Source organism: Lissotriton helveticus, chromosome 6 (genome assembly GCF_964261635.1).
Source record: "Lissotriton helveticus chromosome 6, aLisHel1.1, whole genome shotgun sequence".
Taxonomy (NCBI): Eukaryota; Metazoa; Chordata; class Amphibia; order Caudata; family Salamandridae; genus Lissotriton; species Lissotriton helveticus.
This window is the reverse complement of record NC_136067.1, coordinates 1,403,764,511-1,403,790,766: the sequence shown is the minus strand read 5'-3', so window position 1 is coordinate 1,403,790,766 and position 26,256 is coordinate 1,403,764,511. Positions and strand designations below refer to the sequence as shown.

General features: G+C 46.6%; 1 protein-coding gene across 1 annotated transcript in view; it reads left to right on the top strand.

Annotated features, from left to right (window-relative positions):
• The window catches only part of PEX7 (peroxisomal biogenesis factor 7), a 1,057,085-nt gene that overhangs the window by 202,582 nt on the left and 828,247 nt on the right, over positions 1-26,256 (top strand). Inside the window, exons 4-5 of the mRNA XM_078649187.1 lie at positions 12,314-12,391; positions 24,339-24,447. Of these exons, the coding sequence (XP_078505313.1) occupies positions 12,314-12,391; positions 24,339-24,447 (187 nt within the window). The remainder of the gene's footprint in view (positions 1-12,313; positions 12,392-24,338; positions 24,448-26,256) is intronic.

Here is a 26,256-nt window from a genome sequence, read left to right as displayed (position 1 = left end):
GAGGTGGTGTGTGTATAACTATAGGTTATTGAGGTGACTGACTAGGTGTGTTAGTAACTCTATGGGTGAGTGACAGTATGTGAGTGTCTGTATGGGTATATGAGTGCATACACCCAGTATATATGTTGTTGGGGGTGATTGTCTGTCAATGGTTATGGTGGTCTTTCCTTAGCGCCGGGACACTCTTTGGAGTAGCCACCCCCTCTACAAATTCCAGATAACATAACATATCAGAAGCTGTATTTATGAGTGACTGCATGTCTGAGTGACTGTATTGGTGCGTGAGTGGATATGTGTAGACCAATGAATCATGGAGTGGGTATGTACTGACTGGTATTGGTGTGTCTATGGTTTCGAGAATAGCAGTTTGCATTTTAGAGTGGGTGTATGAAAGGTTATATTAGGGTGAGAGGAGGTGCATCAGATATTAACCGGATGATGTTATCAGTGATGTCATTTGAGATGTCATCAGTTATGTCACTGACCATGTCATGAGTGATGTAATATGTCACGTCAACAGCAGTGCATTGCGGGGGCGCAAGTTATAGTTAGCTCAACTAACTATAACAGCCGAATTTCTCTGATTTTGTATGAGTGAAATGTCCAACTAACTATAACGTCCCTGAAACCTTTGTTTTTTTTCAGTGATTTCCTAAGGTTTTTTTAATGCTAATTTCTAACTATAATGTCCCTGAAATGTATGTTTTTTTTCAGTGAATTTGAAAGGTTTTTAGGTCTCGCCTTAGCCAGCGCATGCACTGCAAGACATTTAGTAAGTGGGCTTTTAAAAGTCCTACCACACGCTTTTGCTGGCCTCAAGCTTGCAGTTACCCACGCGTGCACGCGCGCAGCCCGCATCTGGTTTTCTGTCTTGGCTCATTAAGCCTTACAGCGCGTGAATCATGCTCCTTGCTCTCTGCTCTCACTACCCTCTCCCTTCTCCCCCTCCCTCCTCGGCTCGCTCTCTTCTTTCTCCACAGCACAGGATACTCTTTGTCTTCCTCCTTACCCGAAAGCATCTCTGCAGCTTTCGGCTCCCCGACGGATTCTAGCAGCTCAGATGGCCACCGGAAGAGCGCTCGCAACTGCATGGTGTGCTACGAGAGTGAGGAGATCGCCGACCTGGTGCCTTGCAGCCACAATCTCTTCTGCATGGAGTGCGCCATCCGGATCTGCGAACGGCCCACTCCATAGTGCCCTGCCTGCCACACTCCAGTCACCCAAGTCATACGCATCTTCTCCTAGCTAGACAACTTCAGGAAGAGCTACGATCCAAGGGGCAATGCTTGCTTCGCCCTACCCCTAGAACACTTTTTAAGAACTACTACAATATGCATAGTAGACCAACACTTGTCTGATGGAGACGGCCCATGCCCGCTAGCGCTCCCCCTCCCTGCTCGCGCTCAGCTTGCGCCCTCCCGCACAGCTCGCGCCCTCCCGCACAGCTCACACACCCCCACCCTGCTCGCAGGGGCCCAGCCGAGGAGCTGCCCACCTCCAGAGCACCCCTCTCAAGCGCAACTCCGGGGCAGAGGGGAGGACAGGCCTTTGGGTGGCAGCGGAGTGTGCTTGATGTTTACTGATACAAATGCCCTCACTGTATCTGCAATTTATCCGCCAAGAATCGTGACCTTTGGCTGTTGCTTAGCTGATGCTCACCCTGCTCTCAACAGCGCCTCGCTCCTCCCTGCGCAGCCAGATGGGGCCTGCGCGCAGCTCCTCCGGGCCAGTTGTGGTAAACTCCCCCTGAACCCCTTGCTCCTCAAGACACCCCCCTCAGTCACAAAATCAAGCAGGAGCAGCGCAGGGATACAGCAGTAGTTGTGCTTCATCCTGTCAAGGATCCCCTTAAGTACAGAGATTGGCAGGTCAGCTTACAGTGACCTTGGGTTTGTCCCGCAGTTGAGGTCTGCCGCAATGGGATGAATGAAATGTTTTTGACAACAGATGACCCTTCACGGGTCACCACCGAGTGTGTTTTTATTAATGATGTGTGAAATTTGCATCATTTGTTTTTATGTAATCAAGTGACATTTTGCAACTTATCTTAAAATATGTGAAACGCAAAACCAGTATTTAGTGCCATATTTATCGCCTTGTTTTGTTTAAACTGAATGCCTCTCTCACTCTCACTAAATAACTCTATCACTCTCTCTATAACTATCACTATCTCAATTACTGACTAACTCTCACTCTCTTACTAACTAACTCTCTCACTCTCACTAAAACACTAACTCACTCACTCTCTCACTTACTAACTTTCTCACTCACTCTAACTAAATAACTAACAAACTAACCTTCACCGTCCTGTTCTTTATGCCCACCCCAACAAAAAGAATTAGCATAGCCAATAGGTCTCGCCTTGGCGACATTATAACTGTTTAGCCATGCAACAATTAATATTGTTGCACCAATGATATAATGCTGCATAAGTAAATACTTATAAGATCAAAAAAGCGAGACCTATTGGCTATGCCATTGCCTGTTTAAATTCTAATTCCTAACCATAACGTCCCTGAAACCTATGTTTTTTTCAGTGAATTTCAAAGTTTTTTTAAATGCTAATTACTAACTTTAAATTCCCTGAAACCTTTGTTTTTTTCAGTGAATTTATAAGTTTTTTTTAAATACTAATTACTAACTATAATGTAGTAGCGTTTGCAGAGTGGTGCAGAAAGGGCACTGGGCCTTTGACCAGCGCTCAAGAATTAGCATAGCCAATAGGTCTCGCCTTGGCGACATTATAACTGTTTAGCCATGCAACAATTAATATTGTTGCACCAATGATATAATGCTGCATAAGTAAATACTTATAAGATCAAAAAAGCGAGACCTATTGGCTATGCCATTGCCTGTTTAAATTCTAATTCCTAACCATAACGTCCCTGAAACCTATGTTTTTTTCAGTGAATTTCAAAGTTTTTTTAAATGCTAATTACTAACTTTAAATTCCCCGAAACCTTTGTTTTTTTCAGTGAATTTATACGTTTTTTTTAAATACTAATTACTAACTATAATGTAGTAGCGTTTGCAGAGTGGTGCAGAAAGGGCACTGGGCCTTTGACCAGCGCTCAAAAATGCCCCTCCGTAGGACTTACAGGAGGTACCAGGAGGGTTCCTTTGCCCCCAAAGTCCCTCAGAAATGAAGTGGACTTCATCCCCCAACCTGTAGTGTGCCAGGAGGCACTTTGCAGAGTGGTGGAGAAAGGGGGAATGACCTCCGAAGACCTCTTAGTAATCCCACTGTGTGAGACTTACTGGAGGTAACAAGAGGAGTAGTTGGCCCCCAAGGACAACCTCTCCTATTACCTCCAATAAGTTTTCATAGCTGGCCACGCCCCCTTTGCCCACCATTCTGCAAACAAGCTCCCTGGCGAGCTCTTGGATGGGGATTAAAGTCCTCCTAAATGCTTTGGGTCCTTAGGTGCTAACTAGCCTACCTGTCACCCCCAGATAGTGGGATTGCTGGGAAGTGGACACATGCCACGCCCCCGTTCTGCACCACTCTGCAAACGTGCCTCCTGGCACACTCTTGGTTGGGGTGATGAAGTATCCTTGCCTCCTGAGGGTCCCTGGGGGCCAACTAGGCCTCCTGTTATCTCTAGTAAGCCCCAGACACCTGTATTGCTGAGAGTGGTCTGAGGCCAGGCCCCCTTTTTACACCACTCTGCAAATGTGCCTCCTGGCGCACTGGTGCTAGGGGATGAAGTCCACTTTAGTCCTGAAGTCCTAAGACACAAGAGGACCTCATCACCCAAACCAGCAGTGCGCCCAGAGGCGCGTTTGTAGAGTGGTGTAAAAAGGGGCGTGGCCTCGGACCACCTCTCAGCAATCCCACAGTGTGGGCTTACTGGAGGTACCTGGTGGGCTAGTTGGCCCCTGAAGACCCTTAAGATTGTAGGGGACTTAATCTCCCAATCCAGAACGTGCCAGGAGGCGTGTTTTTAGAGTGGAGCAGGGAGGGGACGGGCCTCCGGCAAGATGCCGGCTTTTTTTCTTTCTTTTATTTTTGGAAGAGGGGCTGTGTGGCCCTCTACTCTTAATTATTTTTGGGCCCTTCGGACCCCATCCCCCATGGCCTGAAACATAGTTTATTTTTTAACTGGAAGGGGGCTGCTTGGGCCCCCTCCCGAGGCCGATTTTGGTCCGGGGGACCCCATCCCCCGGGCCATGGCCACATATGTTATTTTATATTTATAACATTTGTAATAGATGGGGGCAGAGCGGCCCACCTCCTGAGGCCTTTATTGGCCCCAGGGATCACATCCCCCGGGGCTTTGCCTCTTTGCCTTTTGTTACATTTATTTTTTAATATCTCTGTGGGGTGGTGAGTGGCCCCCCTTCCCTGGGCCACATTTGACCCCAGGGACCCCATCCCCAGGGCCGGTCTTCACATTGGGGACCGCGGGGGGAACTCCAATGCCCCGCGGTCCCTCCCGGCACCATGCCTCCTGCGGGAGCCGGCATTGCTTTTGGGTAAAGAGAGCTGCAAACATGCAGCTTCCTTTGCCCAAAAGCAATTCTGCTTTGCTTTGTGGAAGCGAGAGCAGGTTTCAATAAGTATCGCCCCGGGGATGTGGCGGACCCCGGGGTTGTGGGGGTCCCTGCAGGGTCCCCGCATAAACATATAGGAATGCCCCCGGGACCTGGCCCACCCAGGGGCTCATTAAAATGAAGCGCAGGACACCGCACTTAATTATTTTTATTTTCTCGGCAGGATTCGCGTACCGTATGCAAATCCCACTGGCATTTTGTTTTTAAAGAAATGCTTTTTAGGGCCCTGTGGGACCCTCTGACCAGGCCTAGGGGGTCAGGGTGTTTCTACCCTGCCCCCTTTTCTTTTTTTTAATCATTTGTTCCTTTTTGTTTGTGACTCGGTTTTACCGAGTCACAAGATGACTGCCAACACTTCTTGGTTTGAAGTGTTGGCAGCCAATCAGAATGAAGCTTGTGATCAGAAGGGTTTGCGGATCCACCTTGATCACCATATATCAATATATTTTTACATTTCTCAGGAAATACTGAACAGATTTACACCATTTAAAGCATAGAGTGCACTCCGGACCAAATTTGGTGTAATTCCGAGGCAGAAGGGCAGCCGACCAGCTCCTCAGAAGACAGCAAATGTACATGCCAGGATAGCATAAATAGAAGCAGATTCAACAATGGATCATTGTGTCTTGTTTATAAAGGGGAGGAGTAACACCAACCCGTGGTATATCTGGGTCTAAGTTGGTTGTTCAACAAATATCAGGGGATTTTTTGGTCTACCATATACTATGTTCTGAAAAATCATCTCGCGATGTCATAACTGTTGTTAGGAAACCTATAATTTGACATGGTATAAGTGATGTCATTTGGTGAGGTGAGAACACTGTGTACGGAGGTGCTCGACTTATAGTAATTTGAAGGTGGTTTTTTAAGTTACAATGTAAGTCACAAGTAACACTGTGAACCTAGGTGAGCAATTTATAGTAATTAGATGGTGGTATGTAAATTCTAAATTTAAGTTATAACCATAACTTTAGAATTTCTAATGTTTGTTTAGTTTAAGTATGATTCGTATGAAAAGAATGAAGTTTTCCTAACTATACCTTTTCTCTAATCTTCAGTTTTTTTCATGGAATTTTATTGTTTTTCATGTTGTAATGAAAATGTGTTTGAAATCATAGTATTAAGTGTTATTTATTAAGGTCCTGTTAATTTGCGTGTCATACAGTAAAAGGAATGAGAGTGTTGTACAGTTGAGTGGAGTATAGTGTAGTGGAATTGAGTGCAGTGAAGTACAATGCAGTGGGGGAGAGTGGGAAGCAGTGTAGTAGAGTGTTGTAGAGTGGGGTTATATAGAGTACACTAGTGTCTTGTACAGTGGAGCTGCGTAGAGTGGATGATTGGACAGTGGCATAGAGCGAGGGAAAGTCTCATATAGGGGAGTAGAGTTCAGTGGAGGTGTGTAATGTAGTATGGAGTAATAATACAGTGTATTACCATGTCATAGAGTGGTGCAGAGTTGATTATAGTCTAATTGTGAAGCGATTAGCTGAGTAAACTCTTATGAGTTGGAGTGGCGTCTCAAAGAGAAGAGTGCTTTATTGTAGAGTATTGAAAAGTGTTGTTTAGTGGAATCCAGTATTGTACAATGGAGTGTACGGGAAATGATTGGACTGTAGAGTTAGACAGTGGAGTATACATGGACAGAGTGAAGTTGAGTCTCGTAGCGGGTCATAAAGTGCAGTATAGATATATAGAGGGCAGTTCTAGAGTATGGAGCAGATTATCGTACACTGGAGCAGCGTAGAGTGCAGTGGCATACATTGTGGTGGCGTGAAGTATCGTACAGCAGAATAGCATACAGTGGAGTACTGTACAGTCTAATAGCGTAGAGTGGAGTGCAGAAGGATGGATTGACATGAAGTGGAATCGCGTAGACTGGAGTGTTGTAGAGTGAAGTGCCATACAATCGAATAGTGTACAGTGTAGTGAAGTACAATGGAGTGGCGTACAGTGGATTGGCGCACAGTGGAGTAGGGTATAGTGGAATGGCGTACAGTGAAGTGGAGCGGACTGAAGTGGTGTACAGTGCATTGTGATAAAGTGGAATACCATATATTGGAGTTGCGTACAAAGGAGTGGTGTCCAATGGAATAGCATAGAATGAAGTGTTGTTGGGTGGTTTGACATACATTTGAATGGCAAACAGTGGAGTGCCATACAGTGGATTAGTGTAGAGTGCAGAGGCATATAGGGGCATGGCGCACAGTAGAATAGCGTACAGTGGAGTTGGGTAGAGTTGAATATGGTGGAGTGTTGCAGAGTGATGTGTCATCCAAGGGAATAGCGTAGAATGGACTGGTGCACAGTGGAGTGCAGTAGAGTGGGGTGGCGTACAGTGAAATAGCATGCATTGGAGTGCCATACAGTGAAGTAGGGTAGAATGTAGTGTAATAGAGTAGAGTGGCATAAATTGGACTAGCCTAGAGTGGGGTGGCATAGAGTGGAATAGTGTATAGTGGAGTCACATACAGTGAAGTCTTGTACAATGGCGTGGTCTAACTGCAGTGGCGTACAGTGGAGTAGCGTAGAGTTGAGTGGTGTACAGTGTAGTGATGTACAGTGTAGCGGGGTATGGGTGTTCTAGAAATTTTGGAGGACTGTAGTGTATGCTGTACAGAAAAACGCAAGTCAGCAACTTGCACTGCATTGCGTTTCTGTACATGTACCAAGCAAAGCAGGGCAACGCATGGTGGGTTGCGTAGTTTGGTAAATGTTACATAAGTATTGCATTGCCCTTGCAACACTATGCGTAACGCTAGTGTAGCGCAATAGTATCTCAAATGTGCCCCCTAGTGATATATTGCGCCACGGTATACCAGAGTAAGTTAACGGTATATCGTCGTACATAGCAGTAACAAGGCAGTGTATAATTGGCTAATGTCTGCCTTTATAAACGTAAAAGGCAGCCATAAGTAGTATTTTGGGTTGTTATGGCATAGGGCCGTAAACATAGGTAAGTAGTAGGTTTTATTGTTGTTCACAACCTATTACCATTTGTTTAAAGTGAAAATAGGTATGGGAATTTTTAAATAAATTTCTATATATTTATTTAACCAGTTGACACAGTACCATGGTTGTACCTAGCACACTTTTTTTTTTCAAATATGCAGTTTAAAAAAAAAAAGGTAACGCTGTACTTTGAAGGTATTATCGCAGAAATGCAGAGACTTTTAAGACACTAGTATGCCATTTTTATGAAATATTGAGCATCACAATAGTTTTTCAATTTCTTTACATAACGTTTTAAAATTCTTTTTTTAAGGCACTGTGGTACTACCTTTGTAGTACCTAGGCAGTACCTCAGTACTCTGTGTTTTTAAAATGTACATAAACTTATAATTATATTTGTCTGCCTATTACTACTGAAAGTAAGTGGTAATAGATAGGGAAATCATATAAAGCCTAATACTTATGTTTAAGGCCCTGAGCTCGAACAGCGCCCAAATGGCCTTAATAGAACATAGCTGCCTACAATTTTTGTAAAGACAGTCATTATCCAATCAGATAATGACTTGTCATCGCTATGTACTGTGGTATCACCTAGAAAGAACCGCGCTAACAGATATCACTAAGATTAAAATGCACATAACTCAAAAAATATTTACCATGTTTAGTCACAACATCAACAAGATTCATCTACACACCACAATCTCCAATTCTGACAACTTTCATCACAATCCGACTGACCGTCACTGCGCGATGTGAAATACACATGTCTGTGTAAATGCATTGGAATATAATATATGTCCATGGTCTTTTTGATCCGTGTGATCAAAGTATGGATTTTCTTGATGAGCAATTCATATTGTTGTATTTTTTGTGTTTATATTGTGTTGATATTTTTTTTCCAAACTGTCTAACAAGACCTAAAATAAAAAATGGAAGTGCTGTGGCTGGGAGGGCTGTGCTTATTTTTTTTTAAATAAGCTAGGATTTGAATTGCCTATCTCTAAGTATCAAAAAGACATTGATGGGTGGGACACTTCAGTTCACCTAAAGTATTGGTGTAATTATTCGGGCAGCATGTAGTACATAATTTTTATATGCCACGCAATACAGACGCCCCCGCCATATTGAAATCAGATATGTCCCTTCTCCAGTTAAAACAGTCCAACCCCAACTGCCAAAGGGGAACTCACAGAACTGCAGACCAGATTTGGCCTGGTTGGACCTCATCCATGAGTTGCAGATTAGGCTCAGTAATACTGTAAAGACGTGGCCCACAGCTTTGACTACTGTTGTACTGCCGTCTGACTTAGAAAAATAAACAAGAACTGACAAATCAGGTCGCTCTTGCATTGCAAGCCTGTGCAAAGGCATTGTTCTTAAAGCATGCATGTGCTACATAAAGAGTACTCCCACTGTCAACATGCAGCAAGTATCTACTTGCAGTACAACTTTCAACAATTTCAACACTTTTAAAAATAAAAAATGACCATTGCAAATAATTTAAATGAACCATAATGGGTGCATTTTAGCAGGCAGCTTTACTTAGAATAGGTAAAGGAACTATTTTATGTTATAATTCACAGGAATGTATGATTTTTATTGGTGCAAACAAAAGGTACTGTTGGCTTTAAATTACTGTACCCTGAAGACATAGTTTAACTATGCAAACTTGATTAAAACCTCTGACCTGTTCCTGGCTCAGCTGGATCAGAAAGTCTTCTGTGCATTGCCTGAAGTTATGTCTTCTTTACTTTCATCTCCCCCCACCCATCCTCCTAAAAAGATGGCCCCAGGTAATAGGACTTAGGGTTGGGGGAGCAGGAAAAATACATTTAGGAATGAAAGGAAAACTCAAAAGCTGATTTTCACAAGTTCTCAGGGCTTGTTGCTAAAGCAACTTTACAGGAAAGGCACAGAAACCAAAGGCAAATGTTAAAAACCCCACAAACTGTAAGCCAAATTTGCAGGCCTCCATTTGGAGACCTTGTTAATGTCTTAAAATGCTCATAAATGTATCTTGTGTTAATGTTTTCAACAGCTATGTTAAAGTTTGAATTTTGATGCACTACCCTTTAATTGGTTACTGTAGATTTCTTTCGAGCTGACCTCCAATGCCCTTATCACGAGACCATCTTTAATTCTGATGGGGTCAGTAATGACACCTACCGGCCTCATTGGATTTCCAGAATCCCTGAGAACATCCATTTAGCTCCGCTCCTACCTGTAGCTAAAGCGGCTCTAAATCTCTGTGCGAAACACTGGGGGAGAACGGTGATTAACTAGCACAGTAGAGTTATATAAATATCAATCCCCTGCAAATTGAGGAAAATATATTTTTGAAAAGGGTATTATTTCTGCCACCTTGTGCAGCAAACACCATAGTACACAATGAGGTCAACATGCAATTTCTAGATGACACCCTTCTGGTCAAACCCCTGTTATTAGGGATATCATTGTGGGCTAAGGATGAGGTTAGTTTTACCAGAAACATTATCCCCGATTGATTAACAATGGATAATACCCTAAAAAAAAAGTGGTTATCTTACACCAACTGTCTTTTGGGCGAATTGTGCAATTTGTCTGTTTAGTCTGATACCAACTAATTCATGTTACTTAACTGGAATAAGATCAAGCAAACCTTTCTCCAATCTAGGCTTGTTAAACGCGATCTAGGCGACGAGAAAAAAATGCTAGTGATTTTTTTTATAAGACCCTGGACAAGGAAGTGGGGACAAACCACTATTTGACATATGTAAATATTACTCAACACCGTTTTGTGTTGACAAGGCTGAGACTTCATTGTGCATCATCTAGTCGCTTTTCCACAAATGAGGATGAGCTCCCCTGATGCACGTTTGTGCCCTTGTCATAGCCACAGTAAACAAAGTACTCTGCATTTTTTACTATTTTGTAAAATGTACCAGAATCCGAGGGCCCGCTTCCTGAAACCAATGCTTATTGCCCAGAACATTTGAACGCACGGAAAAGCTCTGAACTTTTTGGTCTCACTAGATAGCATCCATGTGTGTTATAATGTTGCACTATTCATAACGAATGCTATTAAAATTAGGAAATCACACAGTAATAGCTAAAGGTGATTTACCAAAAGGTCCTGGAAGGGTGAATTTTGACATGCTCATATTATTGATTGCAGTACCCACCTATCATATTATTGTACATATTATTTTAAATACTTGTCTCATTTGATATTTTATATATATTATGGATTCATCAATGTATGTGTATATGACATGTGTGATTTTAGCTATGTACTTTTATGGTTGTATTTTTTATACAAATAAACAAGAAAAGAGAGGTCAGATCAATCTCTGAAAAATCTCTGAAAACCACAAATGATGGAGTCAAAACAAGGTTCACACACCCACTTTGGGTGGTAAAGAAAGCCCTCACACACCGACCTAGTCAGTGTCATGCTTCATCATCGGGCCCCACCAAAGAGGCCGAGTGCCTCTTCGGTGTGCTACGACGCCAGAAAGACTGCAGAGCTGGTTGTGTGGGGAGGGCGTGCTATAAATTACAGTGAAAGTTAATAGTGCCTTGCAAGGGTATCAAAAATAAATTTTAATAAGTGATCCCTAAGGCACAGAACAAGGAGTATTATGTGTCTGAATTTAGCTGCCAAGGTATTAGGGTTGGTTAAATTCAGAAAATACTCATATTAATCTTAGTCAACATGTTTCTGCCATATGGGTGGTTTTATTTACCAAGGCATTCGTCAGGACTAAACCCCGGCGGTATGGGCTCTCTAATCACCCACCCTAACCTGGGGACGTGAAAGTGAAAAATTAAAAAGGTGAAAAAGTGCTTAAAAAGGGGAAGAGCAAATTGCTCATTCCAAAAATACTCCAAAAATTTTTGGAGGATCATCCTCGGGGTCCGGTATTGAGGCCACAGCTAGGTTGAAGGCGGGTTGTGAGCGCTGAGGGCGATGTGCCAGGTCCGCTCCAACCCCCCTCCCGAGACCCATGGTGCCAGTAGCGCCCTATTTTAAAGTGCTGTAGCACTCCAAAAAATTTCGGAGTATTTTTGGAATGAGCAATTTGCTCTTCCCCTTTTTAAGAATTTAACCAACCCTAATACCTTGGCAGCTAAATTCAGACACATAATACTCCTTGTTCTGTGTAATGGTGGAGTGGTCACCAGTTACCCAGAATTCTCCATCTGCCCTGTAAGTGCCATGCGTAACCTGTTTCCTAGGAATGCAACTTGTTCTAAGATGACATTGGTAAGGAAATTCAAATTATTGAATGCTCTGACCTGTGCTCTTACAGTGGGTAATGAGTAGAACAAACATTGCAGAAAAGTTTCCTAAGCATGTAAAATTGAACTGCATAGGGATTTTACTAAAGGACCCCTAAAAAGTATAATTTAGTCATCCACGAGTGCATGCGTAAAATTACTCCAGTGTGTTACAAATGCAAATATCGGGCATGGAATGGATGCAATAACATAACATTTATAAAAAGATGCCTATGTACTGATTTGATCATCATTAGGCAAGTAGTATTGCAACGGGCCCCTTCAGTTCCCAGTTAGCCAGCAGATACCATGAAAAAGGGATCTGTTTCAGAAAGATGAAAGTCAAGTCAAACATCCAATGATTTGGACCTGCCTCTGCACAGAGATTAAATTGGTGTACTAGAATTTGTAGGTATTTCCCAGGTAATAATAGGTAATTTATTAATCTGGTACAATCTGTCTGACCTGCTAAGAGATCTCGGAGTTGATTTTTATGAAAATGTCATTTTTGCTCAATTTTGTTTTTGAAGCATGGTTTTATTTTGTTTAGGTCTACAGTGTGGACTGGAGCCTAACAAGAGGGGAGCAGTTGGTTGTTTCTGGCTCTTGGGATCACACAGCCAAAGTGGTAAGCTTATTAAATAAATATTTACTCATTCAGTGTAGTGTAATGTTACTGTGGAGGTCACCTGTTCCAATCTGATGAGTGCGCTTGGCATAGGCATTGTCACTGTGTGTAGCGAAATGAAAAAGGCATAACTGTTAACATCCAGATTTCAATGTTGGGTATTCTGAACACAATTTTGAGAAGAAAAAAACATTTTCTAACATCCTTTTCGTAAACATCTTAGGAGCTGTACTGTCCAATTCATTGATTTTCACTCTCCAGTAGATACTTCTGTGCCTACCTTCAATTCTAGTCCTGCACCCTCCTTCTCTGCCGGTCTCATTGTTGCATGGATTCTGCTCAGGAACAGACCTACGCTTGGGATCATACACCATTGGCATGTAGGGACTTAGTCATCATAACACTTCATTATCTATGAGCCCGAGTCCGACTAGCTATGGTGCCTAACTTGCCCTCCTAACCTTATCAGAGAAACAAGTGCATTGGCACCCCAGAACACAACACTCTCGATCCTCTCAGGGATCGTTGTAACAGAACACCCTTTCGCTCTCTCACTCATACTCGTCCACAATAAATAAACAAAAGACACGAAGGACGTTTAGAATATTTATTCAAACTATTGTGTCCTAAAATGCAGTGTTCGGGCACAGTTATGAAACAAATGCCTACTAAAAATACTGCTAGGATGGTCAATAAACCATATATCATAAAAAGCCCTGTCATGTTATAAGACAGAATATCCTAAATCCCCTCCCTTCTACTGAAGCTAGGCAACTATATATAAAGGTATCTGGAATTAGTGGCGGACCCCGTACCTTAGCATACACAGAAGAATGTTCTACAACTTTGTTGATGTAACAATCTTGTCCCAGAACCTTTGCTCAAATGTGTGTGTTTAAACTCTTGTACTCAATTATATGACTAAACAGGTGTGATCATAAATAGTGCTGTATTCTCATGTTGTGTCTAGGTGCTAGTGCCTAACCAGAGAGAATAACAAGGGGCATTGTTGTTTGACCTTGTCTATGATGTTCAGACTAAATCCCATGAAAAGAACAGAACACAAAAACATTTGCAGGTTTTGTGTGAAAGTACATTGTGACAAAATAGCAAGCATGTTTATATAGCAAAGTGTGCAAAAGAAAATGCGACTTCCAACATGCACAATTAGGCTAACATAGGGAAAACTACATTGGGCCATGCAGAAAACACATGACACCATCCAATAGACATTCTGCCACTTAGTTACTTTACAGAATAGTTTTTAATTTCTGACGCCCTTTGGTGTCCTTGAAAGTTATGCAAAGGTAATCACTGGGCATGTATATGTATCCAGTACGTGATGATATACCCTTCCCCTGCGTGGGTGCATTCTATATTCAGTTCTTCTCATAAATTTGATGTCTTCAATACCGAATTCCCATTCTTCGCACCAGATACTGCAACCTTTTCTTTCAAACTGTTGTGCATTGTGGCACATGTAGGTTATTTCAGCTGGCCAACACAGGTTATGGTTATCGTGCCTTTATAACACCTGTTTGGTTCAGGTCTGCTCACACTATGCAATGGTCTGCATGAGATATGTGGAAAAAGACTCCATATGTATGCTGAGTTGTGTTGCAGTTGACCCACACAAGTTTCTTTTACAGGTGCTTCGGAAACACCTATCCAGACAAAACTGCTCCCTGTGTCCTACCACATCCATGAGATATTTGCTAAACAAATTATTATGCATCAGTATAGAGCCTCAGTGACCAGGAGCTGTACACGTTTCTGTGCAACACATCATGCTACCAATGCACCTTATTCATGCCCTTACCCCCTTCAGTGTGAAGGTTACCTATTAAGGCATATTCAGTGGCCACCAGCAGTGGCGGGCATGGTAAAAGCCCAAAGGTGAACAGCTATTTTATCCCTTAAGATGGAAGATTTGATCCAGTTAGTTTGAGCCAAGAGGATATATATTCCTCCTCCTTGGAGAAACTGCTGCACAACATGGCTTCATCTTCCTGCCAGTGCACGTCACTGGGTGGTCGAGATGCCAAGTGCTTGATTTTCCTCAAGCCAATCAATCAATCAATCACTGACACTTGTAGAGCGCGCTACATACCCGTAGGGTCTCAAGGCGCTGGGGGGGAGGGGGGGGGGGTGCCGCTACTGCTCGAACAGCCAGGTCTTCAGCTTCTTCCTGAAGGAGAGGTGGTCTTGGGTCAGGCGCAGGTCGGGAGGGAGGGAGTTCCAGGTCTTGGCGGCCAGGTAGGAGAAGGACCTTCCTCCTGTGGTCGCTCTTCGGATGCGGGGGACGGCGGCGAGGGCGTGGTTGGCTGAACGGAGGTGGCGTTTGGGAGCGTAGAAGTTGACTCGGCTGTTGAGGTAACTCGGGCCTCGGTCGTGTAGGGCTTTGTGTGCGTGGGTGAGGAGGCGGAAGGTGATTCTTTTGTTGACGGGGAGCCAGTGAAGGTCTCTCAGATGTCCGGAGATGTGGCTGGTTCGTGGGATGTCGAGGATGAGTCTGGCTGAGGCGTTCTGGATCCGCTGGAGTCTCTTCTGGAGCTTGGCGGTGGTACCGGCGTAGAGGGCGTTGCCGTAGTCCAGACGGCTGGTGACGAGGGCCTGGGTGACGGTCTTCCTGGTCTCGGTGGGATCCACCAGAAGATCTTCCGTAGCATGCGTAGGATGTTGAAACACGTCGAGGGGACCATGGAGTAAAACTCAGCTCCTCATCTGGGTGTGCCAGGATTACAAGACTCACATGGACAAGGGATGCACCCAGTGCATAATTTGAGCCGGTGGTCTTCCGGTGCTCCGCACCAGCACTTAATTGTCGGCATCGGCATTTATGAGAGCTGCCACTTGGTTGCGCTGTTTGTATAATTTAGAGATGAACATAACAGCAATTGTTTATTAACTCAGTATGCATTAAAACAACTGATACCTGCCGCCCAAGCTATTTTATAGCTTTGAGGGCTTGAAATTGTCACACTTGTAGCAGTGTACTGGTTAGTAGTTCTGCAGGTACATTCATTGGCAACGCTGACAGTGGCAATGGGTGGAGCATGCTGCAGAGGCCTCCTGACTAGAGCTCTGGCACTTATTTTTTACAAATAAAGCATAGGATGCACCCCTCCTAACTGTTCACCCTCGGTGGTGGCTGAGCTGCTGTCCTGCTGGGTACATAAATAGTTGGAAAGGAGAAGATCCTTCAGCTCCACCAGCACTGTTCGCTATTGAGCAATTATATCATTTTCAAGAGTAGGAGAAAGTAGACACGGTTCCCTAAGCCTCTGATACTGCAGTTGCATCACCAGTAGCCATGGTCACAGCAAGGCGCATATTTCGCAATCTCCACGTGTGGACATGTTCCCTAAGGTGTTCCATTCATACTGGCCTCTTGCTCAACCGCCTGGGCAATCACAACAGATCTTTAACACCTTTGTGGTGAATCTTCTTTAAATCTTGGAAACTTCAAAGCAACGCATCTTCACCCCCTTTAGGGCCTGAGCATCCTACTAGTCGTGCAGCAATCAATCTACTGTAGACACCAGATGGTACTACAGTTTTATTTAGGGGTTCACTGTTACGATCAGTTAGGTACATGGTTTGCTCTTTTAACTCCAACAATGTTGACTTGGTCAGGCCTTGGGCTGAAAAGGCCAAACCCCTCACCTTTATGCTTGTTTTGGGCAGCCTCTTGATGGCCCTGGGCAGTAACCTGGATGACATGTCATGTCTGTTTCTGACCTTTCTGTGCTTCTCCATTCAGTTTCACCAATCCTGGGTGCTTCTAATCACCCTAAGTAAATGGCCTGTGATCAGACCAAATGTTTTCCACATCATGAACAGACAGGGCTACGATTATAAAGTTGATCAAAGTAAGTCCAAACATACTAGACAATTTCGCAAAGGGTGCAGTAGGTTTGGAATTAGCCACCGGCCGAACCACCAATGCCTAGGTATCGCCACAACAAAGATGACATTGTAAAGAAGACCATATTTGTTCCTGACAAGCCTTCAACTCAGTCAATGAAGGCGAATGCAGCCTCTTTAAAGGGGATGTGCTACCCTTGAACACGGGCTAGTTGGGCAGTGGAAGCAAGCGTTATACATCTGGTGTATTTCCTGCACATGAACGTTAAGGGCATATTATCGAGGTAGAGGTTGCAAATGTGGAATATAGCCAACCCTTTCAGAGATCTCCTGTCAAAGTACTTCCAGGATGATTTCAAGCTCTGGGCAAAGATGCTCCGAAGCACAAGCCTCTAATGTTGAGGTACTTGTTTGATCCTGCCTCCAGCACCATATGTGTGTTTCACCATCGGGAAACAAGCTTCATTGAGAAATATGGATGTGACTTAAGGGCCATTGATGCTGAGTGCATTGAATGCTGCATGACACAGCGCCATCTACTGGACACAATCTGAAACACACTGACAAGACGACAAGCCTTTGATGTTAGTGTGGATCTGCCCACTGCTGTCTGCATGGAACCGAGCAATTAATATTGCATAGTTTCTGCTGCATACTACTGGAGGGCATCATCTGTCAAGTGATCCCAGTGAATACCTGCCAACTTACGAATTGATGCCACCATTTGAGAAGGAGGCGGGGCCTTGGTTGGTTTCCCGCCTGGACTACGGCAATGTTCTATATCTTGGAGCCGACCTGACAACTATAAAAAAACTACAGGTTGTTCAGAACGCTGCCGCTAGGCTTCTTCGTAACGTCCCGAGGAGAACATCTGCCTCTCAAGCACTTTGTGACCTTCATTGGCTCAAAATTCCTAACAGAATCAGATTCAAAGCTCTCTGCCATGTTTTTAAAATCAAGCAAGATTCGGCCCCCAAATATCTTCAGAACCTTATCCAGGCTTACCAGCCCAACCGAATGCTGAGATCATCAGGGAAGGGTGACTTTTCCGTTCCCAGAATTAGGCTTGCTAAGATGGGAGGCCGTTCCTTTGCCCATCTGGGTCCCAAACTTTGGAACCCTCTTCCTGTGACCCTAAAAACGGAGACTAACCTTTTCCGTTTTCGCAAGGGACTTAAAACCTGGCTTTTCCAACAATAATTTTGTAGCCTCCCTCAGCAACTTCTGCATACATACTGCTCTTCTTTAGTCTATCCCTAGCGCCGGGAAACCCACTGCGGGTAGCTGTGCGCATTATAAGTTTAAATAAATAAATAAATAAATAAATTGATGTCTTTGTACTTGAAACAAGGGGTTCGAGATAAGGTCAACAACGCTCCACCACTCACTGGCCTACATGCCACCTCACACAGCGCCACCGTGTGTCACACGATTTTGGCATCGCTTCACACTGTGAGGAGCCTAAATCACATGGTGGCTGGAAAAAAGTGCTGAACTCCAATGTAAACAGTGGATTTTCAGCTCATTTTTGGAGGCTGTAAGCAGCCGATTTCCATTTAGAGGCGTGAAAACAGCCCAGGACATCGGACACAGCGTCAATGACCCTTTGTTTTTATTTTTCTGTGAGTGGGTGGGAAGAGGGGGAATTTATGAGGGCCACAGTGCCTCTTTAGTAGGAGGCCCCGCCTCCTTCTCACATGGTTATATTTACAACAAGGGGTGGTGAGGGACAGAGTCTCTGAATTAAGCAGAATACTCTCACCCAGTCAAAAGATCAGGGCTAGATCCAACACCGTTTTTTAGCTCATTGCACCATCCCAGTTTCAGAACCTGGCTGTATGCAAATTAGTCTGTTCCTGTCCCAGTGCATGATGGGAACAGGGCAAACCAAACTACAAAAGCCAATTCTTACACTGGGAAGGAAACAAGCTTCCGGGGACCGGTTTCTGGCATTACAGCCGTCTTCGGCCCGGCTTGCTTGAATCCTGATGGTGCAATGAGCAAGGGACTCATGTCTGAGTATACCCTTCCACGCTTAGGGTGGACAAAAATATTTACAACAAGGGGTGGTGAGGGACAGAGTCTCTGAATTAAGCAGAATACTCTCACCCAGTCAAAAGATCAGGGCTAGATCCAACACCGTTTTTTAGCTCATTGCACCATCCCAGTTTCAGAACCTGGCTGTATGCAAATTAGTCTGTTCCTGTCCCAGTGCATGATGGGAACAGGGCAAACCAAACTACAAAAGCCAATTCTTACACTGGGAAGGAAACAAGCTTCCGGGGACCGGTTTCTGGCATTACAGCCGTCTTCGGCCCGGCTTGCTTGAATCCTGATGGTGCAATGAGCAAGGGACTCATGTCTGAGTATACCCTTCCAGGCTTAGGGTGGACAAAAATATTTACAACAAGGGGTGGTGAGGGACAGAGTCTCTGAATTAAGCAGAATACTCTCACCCAGTCAAAAGATCAGGGCTAGATCCAACACCGTTTTTTAGCTCATTGCACCATCCCAGTTTCAGAACCTGGCTGTATGCAAATTAGTCTGTTCCTGTCCCAGTGCATGATGGGAACAGGGCAAACCAAACTACAAAAGCCAATTCTTACACTGGGAAGGAAACAAGCTTCCGGGGACCGGTTTCTGGCATTACAGCCGTCTTCGGCCCGGCTTGCTTGAATCCTGATGGTGCAATGAGCAAGGGACTCATGTCTGAGTATACCCTTCCACGCTTAGGGTGGACAAAAATATTTACAACAAGGGGTGGTGAGGGACAGAGTCTCTGAATTAAGCAGAATACTCTCACCCAGTCAAAAGATCAGGGCTAGATCCAACACCGTTTTTTAGCTCATTGCACCATCCCAGTTTCAGAACCTGGCTGTATGCAAATTAGTCTGTTCCTGTCCCAGTGCATGATGGGAACAGGGCAAACCAAACTACAAAAGCCAATTCTTACACTGGGAAGGAAACAAGCTTCCGGGGACCGGTTTCTGGCATTACAGCCGTCTTCGGCCCGGCTTGCTTGAATCCTGATGGTGCAATGAGCAAGGGACTCATGTCTGAGTATACCCTTCCACGCTTAGGGTGGACAAAAATATTTACAACAAGGGGTGGTGAGGGACAGAGTCTCTGAATTAAGCAGAATACTCTCACCCAGTCAAAAGATCAGGGCTAGATCCAACACCGTTTTTTAGCTCATTGCACCATCCCAGTTTCAGAACCTGGCTGTATGCAAATTAGTCTGTTCCTGTCCCAGTTCCTGTCTCACATGGTGGCATCAGTTCGTAAGTTGGCAGGTATTCACTGGGATCACTTGACAGATGATGCTCTCCAGTAGTATGCAGCAGAAACTGTGCAATATTAATTGCTGGGTTCCATGCAGACAGCAGTGGGCAGATCCACACTAACATCAAAGGCTTGTCGTCTTGTCAGTGTGTTTCAGATTGTGTCCAGTAGATGGCGCTGTGTCATGCAGCATTCAATGCACACAGCATCACTGGCCCTTAAGTCACATCCATATTTCTCAATGTATTGTGCAAGTTATACATTAGTGGTATGGGTGTGTGCGCTTACGTTTTCTGTTGAAATGGCTTTGTGACGGAAAAAAAAAGCAACAGCAACAAATAGTGAATGATACATCTGGGATTGTTTGGGATTGCTTGCAAGGATTTGTTTTAAAACAGGTTTTAGAAACATTGTTCAGCACTTTTGCACTGGTGCACAAACACGGCTAATAATTCTAAATATTACTTATACCAAAACTTTTGCGACCCACCAGAATTCCGCTCACATCTCCCCATGGGGTCCCCTCTGTTACAGAAACTTACCTTACGTCCCTGCTCCAGGGCCGGGTCGCTCCCCTGCCGCCTCAGCACCACCTGTGAGCGCTCTCCCCCGCAGCTGCCAACCTGACTGGGGTTCGAGCCTGTGCCCAGATGAGCTGTGGTCTGTGTCCCGTTTTTGGTATTATTGTTTTGACTGTTAATATTTCTGCTTTGTCCCTTCCCCGTACTCCGCTCCGTAGCTGCACCCTCGACCCCCCATCCCCCACTTTTGCCTTCTGTGCCCAGCTGTTCCCGCTGTTCCCATACGGCCACGCCCCCCTCGCCGCCCCGCTCCGGCCTCCCAGCTGCTCCTCCCTCCCTCCTTGCCTCTTAAGGCGGCCGTGGACGTACGGACAGGGTGACCCTCGACCTTGCTCCAGGGCCGGGTCGCTCCCCTGCCGCCTCAGCACCACCTGTGAGCGCTCTCCCCCGCGGCTGCCGTCCTGACTGGGGTTCGAGCCTGTGTCCATATCAGCCGTGGTCTGTGTCCCGTTTTTGGTATTATTGTTTTGACTGTTGCTATTTCTGCTTTGTTCCTTCCCCCGCTCCGTAGCTGCACCCTCGACCCCCCCCCACTTTTGCCTTCTGTGCCCAGTTGTTCCCGCCGTTCCCATTAGGGCACGCCCCCCTCGCCGCCCCGCTCCCGCCTCCCAGCTGCTCCTCCCTCCCTCCTCGCCTCGTATGGCGACCACCACCAGGACGCGCAGCGGGCGCGCCAAAGGCAAGCCCGTATGCCCCCATCCATGCCTGGACCGCGCCCAGCGCCAGAACCCCTGGACCCCGGGGCCGCCAATACACCGAACTGCACTACGACGCCAGCACCCTCCACGCATTCAACCCAGGACGCATTCACTCCTGCTACCGGGCCACCTCGAAGCGCACCCCCGGATCCTTCACCTGCCGGAATTGCAGCTTCACCAGCATCCGGCACACCAAACCATCATCCAGAGAACACAGTCACATCTGATGCATCCTCCTCAACACTCGCTCCGCTCGCAAGCACGCCATCGAACTCTGGGACGTCCTCGACTCAACCGCCCCCGACGTAGCCTTCCTGGCGGAGACCTGGCTGAACACCACCTCGGCACCAGACATCGCCATAGCCATCCCAGAAGGCTACAAGATCTCCCGCAGAGACCGCACTAACGGAGTGGGAGGGGGAATTGCCATAATCTACAAGAACACCCTCAGAGTCTCGACCAACACCGACGACACCCTCACCACCGCTGAATACATGCACTTCCAGATCCACACCGACCCCTACACCACCCTCAGAGGAACACTTGTCTACAGACCACCCGGACCCCGACCACAGTTCAGCGACACCGTCGCCGACCTCATCAGCACCCACGCCCTCGCCTCCGAGGACTACATCCTCCTGGGGGACCTGAATTTCCGCCTCGAGAACAACAACGACGACAACTCCACTGCCCTGATCGACAACCTCGCCAACCTCGGACTCAAACAGCTCGTGACGACTCCCACCCACGCCGCTGGACACACACTGGACCCCATCTTCTCCTCAAGTCCCCACGTCTCCTTCAACCACACCACCAAACCCCACTGGACCGACCACAGATGCGTCCACTTCACCTTTAGGAAACCCACCACACACCACCGCACCCAACAGATGCCACGCCACTGCTGGGGCAAGGTAACCAAGGACCAACTGACCACCACCCTTTCCTTGGGACCACCCGCCGACCCCACCGACGCCAACACCGCTGCCATCAACCTCAACAGTCGATCAACGACTGCGCCGACACCCTCGCCCCACTCAGGACACCCGCCGCCAGCCACACCAACAAGAAAGCCACATGGTTCACTGAAGGCCTCCGGACCTCCAAGCGCGCCTGTCGGAAGCTGGAAAAGAGCTGGCTCCGCGATCGAACACCAGACAGATACACAGCCCACAAGAGCGCCACCCGCAGACACCATCAACTCATCAGGACCACCAAGAGGACTGTCTTCAAGGACCGCCTAGACAGCAACGGACACAACAGCAAAGTGCTCTTCAACATCGTGAAAGAACTCTCCAACACCAAAGACATTCCCCCATCGCAAGACCTGTGCGACTCACTGGCCACCTTCTTTCACCGCAAGATCACCGACATCCACGACGGCTTCAACACTGCCACCACCGGCCCCGCCGCAGAGTCCAACACCCCTGCAACCACCACCCGCACCAGCCGCCTGACCGCCTGGTCCAACGTCAGCGACGAAGACACCACCATGACCATGACCTCCATCCACTCCGGATCCCCTTCTGACCCATGCCCACACCACGTTTTCAACAAAGCCAGCACAGCCATCGCACCGCATCTCCGGAAAACAATTAACATCTCCTTCGAGACAGCAACCTTCCCGGAGAGCTGGAAGCACGCAGAGATCAACGCCCTACGGAAGAAACCCAAGGCGGACCCCAAGGACCTCAAGAACTTCCGGCCCATCTCCCTGCTCCCTTTCCCGGCGAAAGTCACGGAGAAGATCGTCAACAGCCAGCTGACCTGCTAACTCAAAGATAACAACATCCTGGACCCTTCCCAATCCGGCTTCCGCAGCAACCACAGCACCGAGACTGCCCTCATCGCCGCCACCGACGACATCAGGATCCTCATGGACAAAGGAGAAACAGCCGCCCTCATCCTTCTGGACTTATCAGCCGCCTTCTAATCAGTCTGCCACCGCACCCTAACAGCACGTCTCCACGACGCCGGAATCCAAGAGAAGGCCCTGGCCTGGACCACATCCTTCCTCTCCGGCAGATCCCTGAGCGTCCGCCTCCCACCCTTCCGCTTCAAGACCACCGAGATCATCGCGGTGTTCCACAGGGACACCAGCCCGACACTGTTCAATATCTACATGGCACCACTCGCCCACGTCGCCCGACAGCACAGCCTCAACATCATCTCCTACACCGACAACACACAGCTGATCATCTCGCTCACCGAAGACCCCCGCACCGCCAAAACCAACCTCCACAGAGGAATGAAGGCCATCGCCGAATGGATGAAGGAGAGCAGACTGAAGCTGAATTCAGACAAGACGGAGGTCCTCATCCTCGGCTCCACCCCCTTAGCCTGGGACGACTACTGGTGGCCAACATCGCTAGGAACACCCCCAGAACCCACCGACCACGCACGCAATCTGGGGGTCATCCTCGACTCTGCCCTCTCCATGTCCAAGCAGGTCAACGCCGTCTCCGCTTCCTGCTTCAACACCCTCCGTGTGCTCCGCAGGATTTTCAGGTGGATCCCCTCCGACGCAAGGAAAACCGTCACCCAGGCCCTCGTCAACAGCAGACTGGATTACAGGAACGCCCTCTACGCAGGAACAACAACCAAGCTCCTGAGACGGCTCCAACGCATCCAGAACGCCTCGGCACTACTGGTCCTCGACGTCCTCCGACGCAACCACATCACACCCCACCTGAGAGACCTGCATTGGCTCCCCGTAAACAAGAGGATCACCTTCAAACTCCTCATCCACGCACACAAAGCCTTACACAACGTCGGACCAGCATACCTTAGCGGTCGACTCAGCTTCTACACCCCCACCCGCAGCCTCTGCTCAGCCAACCTCGCCCTCGCCACAGTTCCACGCATCCGGAAAACCACCGCCGGCGGCAGATCCTTCTCCTACATCGCCGCCAAGACCTAGAACACTCTCCCTACCGGCCTACGTCAGACCCAGGACCTGCTGGCCTTCAGACGACTGCTCAAGACCTGGCTCTTCGAGTAGCCTGCAGCCCCCCCCCCCCCCCCCCAGCGCCTTGAGACCCTCACGGGTATGTAGCGCGCTCTACAAATATTTGATTGATTGATTGATTGATTACGTCCTTCCGAGGTTGATCAAATTAATGCCGCATTATGCCGTCGTGATGCGCAACGGGTGTTGGCTGACACAAGAACCGGGGGTATTCAGGTGTGCCATGGTTTCTCTCATTTTTAGGGGCTGGATGCACTATGTTTCTATTTCTGTCGAAGATCTGAGCAGGCATCTAATTCTTTAGCTTTCTTCCATTTTGCCGTAGCTGTACAGTCCCTGTTCAAACCTCGTATCCCATTCCTTTCACACCCTGCTTTAGTAATTTATTCCACCCCTACATGTCTCTGCGTACGCACGCTTTTAACGATACGAAAGCCCAAACTATCCACTCAACCCCGTTGTTTCCCTTTTTCCTATTTGCCCATCTCTGTCTGATTCTGAAATTAATCACACAAATATATGTGATGTCTTTTGACTTCTCTGTTTTTCAGTGGGATCCTGCAGTTACACGTTCGTTGTGCACTTTTACGGGCCACCAAGGCGTCATATACAGCACAATATGGTCCCCGCACATCCCAGGTTGCTTTGCTTCGGCTTCAGGTACGAGTTGCTGGATTGTGGAGAAGTGGACGCTTCTAAAATTGAAGTTCTAAGTGTATTTCAAATTGTTGTCAGTAGATGGCGCTGTGCCATAGGGCGTTAGATGCGACATGCTGTAGATAGGAATTGTTCGATTTCTTACATGGGGCTACTGAACATTATTTAATCTTATGCGTATTTTACTGAAACTGAGTAAGTGAATTGTAAACTCTAGCCTGCTACTAGTAAACCAAGGAAACCACGAGTTGGCAGCCAGGTGCATGTGTGGTAGGTAGGCACAGCCTTACTGTGTAAGTTTACTAACTATAACTGGCAAATTAAAGTGTTTTTTTCAATGGTAGTTCCTATTTCCTTTCTACACCTAATTATAATGCCACTTTAACCTTTGTTTTTGTCAGTGAATAACTGTTTTCTTTAAAGCTAAGCCAAGATTTTATTACCATACCTCACTATAATGTCACCTTAACCTTTGCTTTTTTCAGTAACTATATTCAATGAATTTGGTCAACCTTCTGCCGCGCATGGCCTTTGGAAGTGTGAGGCGTGGAATTGGCTGAGGGCCTGGCCTGTGGCCAGGCACTTGACAGCCAACCCCCATATCCCACCACTTACTGCCTTTGACCCCAACCCTCATTTTCTTTACTTACTTTTTTTTTGTTCATGCTGAACTCTCGACTGTCTGTCGTGTGAGTCCCATGGGACATCAGGCAGGGCGAGCTGGGTTCTGTGGGACCCTGTTGACCCAGCCCCCCATATTATTTCTTTTTGTCCTATTGGAGGATGCGTGGTCTCAGATCTGGGACCCCCATGGGAGTCAGGGTATCCTTACTTGTCCCCTTCTGTATGTTTATAAAAATATTTTCAGGACTCAGGGATTAAGTCCCCGGCTCCTGTAAAGGCGACCACAACATTCTTCATGTTGCGACTGCCAGCCACATTGCTTGGGCCTGTGGTACTCCACTGGCCCGACCAATCAGAATGAATTTTTTTGTATTTTTTTCTAGTACAAGTCCCCGGCATCAGATATCTATTCATTTTTAACCATAATATCCCTAAAACAACTGCACAGAATTACAGCCAATCACAAAATGCACACTTTCTGAGGAAAGATCTAGATTTCTGCCAAATTTGGTGTACTTTCCATTCAGCGGATTACTCTGCATTGTTGTCTAATTTTGCCCATGTTAATTGCAGAGGGAAAAATTGTTTTGTAGGAGTAAAATCTGACCCTAATTATAACGTCCCTGTAATCTTAATTTTTTTTAGTGAATTTCAACATTTTTTAAAATTCTATTTGCTAACTATAACGTCCCTGTAACCTTTGTTTTTTTTTAGTGAATTTCTAAGATTTTTTAACTAGCAGTTATGTTTGCAGAGTGGTGGAGAAAGGGGACTAGGCCTCTAACCAGCTCTCAGGAATTCGGCTGCGTAGTTACAGGAGGTAGCTGGAGGGCTTCTTGGCCCCCAAGATCTCCCTCCCCAGGCCGATTTAAAGGCCATTTTTGGCCCGGGGACCCCATCCCCTAGGACCAGGCCATTTCTTTTTTTTTTTAAATGGGTAGGGGGCCTGCAGGGATCCCCTCCCAGGCCATTTTCAGCCCGGGGACCCTATCCCCAGGGGCATTACCAGCTGGTTGGGGACCACGGTGGGGACCTGAAGGCCCCAGTGGTCTCGGGCAGCTCCAGCCTTCTGCGGAAACCTACCTTGCTTTTTACCCCCTGGGAGCTGCTAAGATGCAGTGGCCTGGGGTAAAAAGCAGTGTGCTCGCTTTGAACAAGCAAGAGTAAACTGCTCTCGCTTGTTCAAAG